Consider the following 7,546-nt stretch of genomic DNA (forward strand, 5'->3'; position numbering starts at 1 on the left):
CACACACAGAGACAGACAGACAGACAGACATACAGACACACACAGGGGAATAAGATTTTATTGAGTGACTTTGCTGTTTGAACCTGAATACCTAGACAATCCACCTGCAAACAGCAACTGTCTAGTGTCAGAACGAGCGCTGGAGCCAGGGCCCCTTTCTTTCTCTCTTTAGGATGGTTTTGGAAGTTCCTCTCTGGTTGGGCTGTTCAGACCAGTTTCCTAGATACTAGATAATGAATTTAGTAAAAAGCTATAAATATTTCATTCTCCCTCAGGCTTGATTGTCTGAGAGGCAGAGGACAGTTAGACAGAACAGTTGATCTGGGATAAGAAAGAGCCAGGTTCGAGTCTAAACCACTTTCTAGATCTGTATCTTAAGTAAGTTACATAGATTCTCCTGGTCATAATAAAATGGACCTTTAAAATAGAGTGCCTTTGTCCTGTGCTGGAGAACTAAACGAGACAACACATAAATATGTACTTTGTGTGTTCAATAAGTCCTATCTACAAATGCACAGCCAGAGCTTGCTATGCTTGTCCAAGCAATTCATATACATTGTCACTAGCATGTGCTGGGACAGGGGCAGGTAGGAATAGAGATACAGTGTAACTTTGACCTCTGCTTACAAAAGCTTTACAGCCTCAGCCTCACAGGAAAATTAACCAAGTCAACAGGCCCGAGTGTAGGTGTGGAAGGAGGAGTGCAGCTGCTTGTGGTGAAAATTTGGACCACATAGTTGTCACTGCTGCCTGCTGCCTGCCCAGCATCACTCCCAAAAGGGTAGAGTGGAGGATGTGAGGAGGGAAAAAGCAATAGCTTATGGGGGTCAGGGGACCAGAGACCTAGAGCAGAGCAGACACACAAACTTGGACATTATCCTGGGAGTCATGAGGCTGTTTGGAGGTGAGAAGTATCAGTTTTGCATTCAAGGAAAGTCCCAGCGACTTGTCATGGAGACTAAGATGAGGCACTCAGTGGCACTGGTATGTGGAAGGCAAGAGACATAAGTGCTGGAGCCACAGCCCGCTGTGGGAATGGATGGGGACACCAAGGACATCTTAGGAAGCCGAGTGGAGAGGAGGAAACGGAGGATAGTGACTCCCAGGCTCTGGGCTGCTGCTGCTGGCACTTAGGAAACAGAGACATGATAGGCTTTTCTTTTCTTTTTTCTTTTTCTTTTTCTCTCTCTTTTTCTTTTCTCTTTTCTCTTTCCTCTTTCTTCTTTTCAAGACAGGGTTTCTCTGTGTAGCCCTGTCTGTCCTGGAACTCATTCTGTAGACCAGGTTGGCCTCAAACTCAGAAATCCTCCTGTCTCTGCCTCCCAAGTGCTGGGATTAAAGGCGTACGCCACCACTGATCGGCTGGGATAGGCTTTAAGAACAAATAATGGACTCAACTTTGAACATGCTAAGTTCCAACTGCCTATGGCTGCATCCCAGTGGAAATATCTAGCAAAGACATGGAAGTGTGCTCCCCCGGCACTGTGGCCACACACTGAGTGGAGGCTAGGCATCTTGAGCTAACACTTATGAAGAACACACTCTGTACCACATAATATGCTGTCTGCAGAGACCCCATTTAATCCTTGGCACAGCCCAGAGAGATGCGTACCGTTACATGCCATTTCAGACAAGGCAAGAGAGAAATGGCAAGTCAGGCTCTCTTGCCAGACAGGCTGCTGCTCCAGGCTGCCCCCTTTGTGAACCATCATGCTGTTCTGCTGCCCACAAACTCTTTGTTAGGCAGAAAGGAATAAGGCTGCAATGACCTCCAATGGCCTTTTCACCCTCCCTTCCAGTCTCCTCTCTTGCCAAGACAAAGTTCCCCCAATTTTCCTTCCATTGGGGAGTCTACAGAAATCACAAACCCTGGATAACTCCCAAATCCCTGCATACATTTTGCACAGAACCATAAAAGGTGGAGAGGGCCAGGCAAGTCCTACAGCCTTTAAAGGAGACATTGCACCTCTCTCTGGCTCTCTCCCCTCTTCCTGCCTTTCCTTCATCTCTCCTTTGTCCTTTTCCTCCTGAATGTCCCAGTCATACAACTATACATATATCATACATCTCTATAAAATATAAAGGAAGTAAAAAAGATGATACTTTAAATGGATGATTATATGATGGGTTAAAACATTTACATTTGTCTATTTATTTCCTGTGGCTTATCCATGTAATTGAAGAGTAATGGTGAGCTGGAGTTCATTATGAGGTAATGTTTGGGGGACTTGGATGAAGCACATGGTTCCTGTGCCTGTCCAGTTTGGGCACAGCTGGCTTCAGCTATGATCATAAAACTCAGTACTGAGATACTTCATCTTCTTGGCTAAGACTTATTCAAGAATGTTCCAGAGACTTCTATTTAGCTGGCAGTGATGTTTTTTCTAACCATAACCATCCTCCATCCCCAACTGAGTAAGGCTCTTAGCAACCTCAGCCCTGAAGACCAATACTTGAGTAGTTGGAATAGAAGTTATAAAGCCAAAAGCCAATGTACTGAAATCAATGGACCTTATTACACACACACACACACACACACACACCCCTCACCACCACCACCAAGAACAACAACCAAAAAAAATGAAAACTCTGAGTCTTACACTGTGTCATAGTTATCTTTCTACTGCTGTGATAAAGCATCACAGCTGAAAGAAACTTGGGGGAGGAGACAGTATTTAATGTTAGACTTCCTTCCACTTAACAAGTCTATTGTTGAAAGGAGCCAGGGCAGGAACTGAAGCAGAGGTCGTGGAGGAGTACTGCTTTCTGGCTTGCTCTGCCTGCTTTCTTATATCATCCAGGACTACTTGCCCAGGTATGCTACACTCATAATGGGCTGGGCCCTCCCACATCATCATTAAGAAAATGCCCCAGTCTCGATGACAGGCCAGAATGGTGGAGGCATCTTCTGAGTTGAAGTTCCCTCATCCCAAATGACTCTAACCTGTGTACGGTTGACATAAAACTAGCCTGCACACACTGCACATATGCATGTCTATTTCCTTGGCCAGCACAAATTATCAATTACCAATTAGGAAAGGTAGGTTTCTGGAGGCAAGTTGGTACCTCAGGGGAGTGAACGCAGGTAGGGCTGGGGTGGAGCTCAGTGGTAGAGTCTGACCACCCTATCCAAGGCCCGGCTGTGACTGCAGACAACAGAATGGCCTCATAGCAGAGAGCTTGGAAGGGCCCATGGGGTTTAGATGTGCACAGCCACATGCAGTGATTCCAGCTCAAGACAAAGGGCACAGACTGTGATTCAATGCCTTAAACTCACTCATGGATGCTGCCAACAATGCAGTGCGGGGACTTGGTATAGAGGGTGGTTCTGATGCTTTGACTGGGAATCTTGTGTTTACTGACCCTGAAGCTCCTTGGCCCCAATTGGTTTTTGATGTATCAATAACGATGTCAGTAGCTAATGGCTGAGCATGGAGCAAGACACTGAGAGTTGCGTGGGTAGGACTCAGGGAGAACTGGGTGGGCTAGAAAGAAGGGGATACAGTAGTGGCAGGAGATAAAGCCAACCAGCCATGTGAGTTTTCTACCGGCCACTTCCCCGACTGGCCCTGGGGTAGCAGTCATTGAGTTAGCCAAGGCATTTTAAGAATAACGGGTGTGTGTGTGTGTGTGTTTTCTATACTCAGATCTGAGATAGCTCCTGGTGAGTGAGCACCTACCTCCAGTCAGGAGCACAAAGCGGTGTAGACAAAACTCCCGAGACAACTTGGGCTGAAAACAAAAAGGTTAGCCCTGGCTCCCAAGTTAAAGTTAATAAGCACTCAATGAAATCGTTAAAGAACACACTGTGTTCTCAACTGTATTAATTACTGACTTTGGTATAATATTAATCTCATGTGAAAAATATGTGTAGGCCTGGCTGTTTTCACCACAGTTACTGAGTGTAGATGACATGGTAGAAAAAGGAGAGTAGTTTAAAGGTAAACTACTCACAGCTGAAGAAATAGCTTAGGGCACAAACGTCTTAAAACTTCCCTAAATGTTTCAGTAAATTATCTGCAGTTATCTGAGCAGATATCCGGGTGTGTTTTAATATGCTTAACCCGATGGGGGCGGATGAGGAGCAGTGTAGACTGGCCTGACTCGCTGGTGCTCCCCACAATGCCATTCTACCCTGCTCCTTGGGAAATGCACGTCTCCTTCTTACCCAGCACAGAGTCCTCTCTCTCTCTGCTCTACCTCCCCAGCTCCCCTTCCTGGTAGAAGCAGGCTCCCCTCTCTCTCCAGCACAGAATGAACCCATCCAGCTTCCAGACCACTGTGTCCTTCCATTGGGGTGCACAGACCTCTGTCCCTTCAAGACACAAGCATCTGCTCCTTTTTTTAAATAATGGTATTAAAAGTTTTTCTTTTCTTTTTGAGATTATAATTATGTAGTTTCCTCATTCCCTTTCCTTCCTCCAAAGCCTCCCACACTACCCCTCCTTGCTCTTTGTCCTTTTTCAAATTCATGGCCTCTTTTTTATTAATTGTAAAATATATAATACATAAATACCACCTGGCTTTCTGTAATGGTCTCAATTATTAGATGCTGGAGAAGGATGTATAGGAGCTCCATCCCACTTTATAATCTTCTACCTCACCTCACCTGAGAGCTGCCACCTAATCTGCCAGGCAGCTTGTGTGTGTGTGCGCGTGCGCGCTCCTGCACCAGCACACATGTGCACTTACACCCAGATCCATGCCCCACTGCCCTCTAGGACAAACAAGCATACATGATATGGGTACACATACAAAAAATGGAAAAATGAAATAAACATGACACATCATATTACATTCCTCCCAGCAATGTATGGGGGGTTCTGATTTCTGCGCATCTTCACCAACACATTTGCCACCATATTGCTAATTAGCCATCCTAGTGCGGGTGAAGCAGTATTGCAATGTGGTTTTGATTTGCATGTCACCGATGGTTAATGATGTTGAACATATCCTTAAGCACTACTGACATCTGTGCATCTTAGCTATTTGCCTGTTATCATTTAAGGATGCTCAAGTTTCTACCATCATAAAGCAAATAAAGAGCTCCCTATACTTGTGGGTTCTGCCATTATTCTCTTTGCATGCTGTTGTGATCTGGCTCCTGAACCTAACCCTTGGCAAAAGTGCCCTTGGCAAGTCACCAGTGGCTGCTTTGTTATGAAATCCAGTGGTCCTTTTCATTCTTAGTTCACATCCCAGTGGTATTTAACACCAAGGTTCTCTTAATTTTCACTAAAAGACTAGAGAGCCTTGGCACATGTTTCTGTTATTTCTCATCCGTCTCTGGTTGTTCGTTCTCAGTTTTCTCATTAGGATTCTCTTATTCTGCTCATTCTACATCATCGTCATCATCATCATCGAAGCTTATGTCTGAGTGTGGTACATGTCTACTGACAAGCTAAGTTTGATCCCTAGGACACAAAAGTGTGTGTTCACAGAGTGCTTGGTGTGTGTGTGTTTCAGAGGTCAAAGATGAATGCCACATATCTTCTACTGTTCTCCCACTTTATTATAGACAGGATCTCTCAAGGAGAGACGCTCTTGCCAGTGAGCTGCTGGACTCTGCCTGCCTTTGCACTCCTACCCTGAGCACTGAAGTTACAGCCTGAAGGAGTCGTTGGAAGCAGTGCTTACCCATTGAGCCGCATCCCTGATCATCACAGAGTAACGCCCCTGGGTCTGCTCACTGCAAACTTTCATCTCCATTGGCTGACTCCCTACTCTGGGTATCTGTCTCGTCAGCACCTTTGATTCCTATTTTCGTTCAAGCTATATTCCAACCCCCACCCCCACCCCCGTCTCCCTTGCCTTCCCTCCACAGGAGTAACACCAGCTACTGAATTCTGCCACTTGAAACAAATCTCAAGTCATTGTCTAGTTCCTTCCCTCCACTCTCCTTGCCTACACTCTGGCCCAAATCCACTTCTTTTCATTTTTAAAAATTAAATTACATTCTTATTAACTCTCTAAGAATTTCACACCATATATTGACCATATGACATACACCCCATCTCCCCTCAAATCCATCTGGACCTCCAGACCCACTAGCTAACCATAATGTCCTTCTGCTGTGATGGTCCCCCTACCCTGCCTCTTCTCCAGTGGGAGCCAGTGTCTTTCTGACATGCACATCTCATCCAGCCATTCCTCTGCTCAAATGAGTTCTCAGAAGAGACTGGACCATAGGGGCTTTGGAGTTTGATGCACTTGGATTTCAGTCTTAACATCATTAGCTTTATAGCTGCAAATGGTGAGAAGATTGTTTAACTTCTCTATGTCTTTATTGTTTAAGAGAGAAAGAAATACGGAGAAGAATATAGAGCAGAAAGTAAAGAGGAGGAGAAGGAGGAGGAGGAGGAGGAGGAAGGCCGATTAGAGCATCATCCCAAAGGCCTCCCAGAAGACTAGTTCACCACTGCACATTTTAAATATTCAATCCACTTGACTATTGTTTTTATTAAAAACCTTCCAGCCGGGGCAAATCAATGAACCCAACTTTCATCCTCCAGAGTGGGGATTAAATGGAACGACTTTAATGAATGAACACTTTAAAAAAACACAAGAGTCCTTTGGCTGCAGAAGCCTGAAGATCAAAAGCACTTCCGCCTTGCAGATGAAGTGTTCTGAGGAGGCGGCGGGTGCGGAAGGACTCTGAGGGCCTGCCAGCCTGGGGATGCTGCAGAGAAGCCCTGACCTCCACCCACTTCTCCCCAGCCTTGGCCTGTTACTATGGCGACAGTCAGGGGTTCTGCGCGGGGCTCACTAGCCCGGGCGGAAAGTGAGGAAAGCCGCAGCGAAGCGTGAGGAGCTGCCTGAGCCCGCCCTCCCGGCCTGCGCTGCGCTGCTCACCTTGAAGGACATCCTGCACATGTCCGCCGCGCCACCGCCCGCCGGTCCCCGCTCGGTCCCCGCTCGCTCTCTGCGCCCGCCCGCCCGCCGCAGAGGGGCGGCCCCGCGCGTTCCCTCGGCCGCTGACAGACAGGGCGGCGCCCGGGCACGCGCAGGGGCGGCCAGGCTGGCGCGCGCACTGGCCCCCTGCCTGCCCGCGCTGACACGCCTCACCCCGCGGGCACACAGCACAGCCCCGAGCTCCGCGTGCACTCCCGGAGCTCTCCACACTCAGGTCACGCTCCTCAGACGGCTTCCATTTACAGGGTTCTCTAGACTCCACGTCCAGGACACTCTCCACACCAATGCCACACTCCGCAGTTTCTACCCAGAGTTCTGCACACTCCACGCCTAGTACACCCTCCACACCAAGGTCACGTTTCACACAGAGTTCTCACTCTGTACCCAGCATGCACTCCACTTGGACATCCTACACCTCACACACACACACACACACACACACACACCTTGTACACACCCTGCATAAACACCCAGGACACCCTCTACACTGTCTCCTACACTACACATAGAGCTTTCACACCCAGTGTCCACGCTCTCACAGGATGCCCTTCACACTAGCATCATATTTCACAAATGTTCCAGAAAGTTCTTCACAGACACAGCTTCCACACACAAAGTTCTCCACACTGCACAA

General features: G+C 47.4%; 1 protein-coding gene across 2 annotated transcripts in view; it reads right to left on the reverse strand.

The window, feature by feature from the left end:
• The window catches only part of Ankrd29 (ankyrin repeat domain 29), a 54,960-nt gene extending 48,000 nt beyond the window's left edge, over positions 1 to 6,960 (reverse strand). The window contains exon 1 of one of the 2 annotated variants that reach the window (XM_021150831.1): positions 6,853 to 6,960. In XM_021150831.1, coding sequence (XP_021006490.1) covers positions 6,853 to 6,873 — 21 coding nt within the window. In that variant the 5' untranslated portion in view covers positions 6,874 to 6,960. The remainder of the gene's footprint in view (positions 1 to 6,852) is intronic. The other variant, XM_029471732.1, reaches the window with a different exon arrangement.
• Between the last annotated feature and the right edge of the window lie 586 nt (positions 6,961 to 7,546).

This window comes from Mus caroli, chromosome 18, assembly GCF_900094665.2.
Source record: "Mus caroli chromosome 18, CAROLI_EIJ_v1.1, whole genome shotgun sequence".
Lineage (NCBI taxonomy): Eukaryota > Metazoa > Chordata > Mammalia > Rodentia > Muridae > Mus > Mus caroli.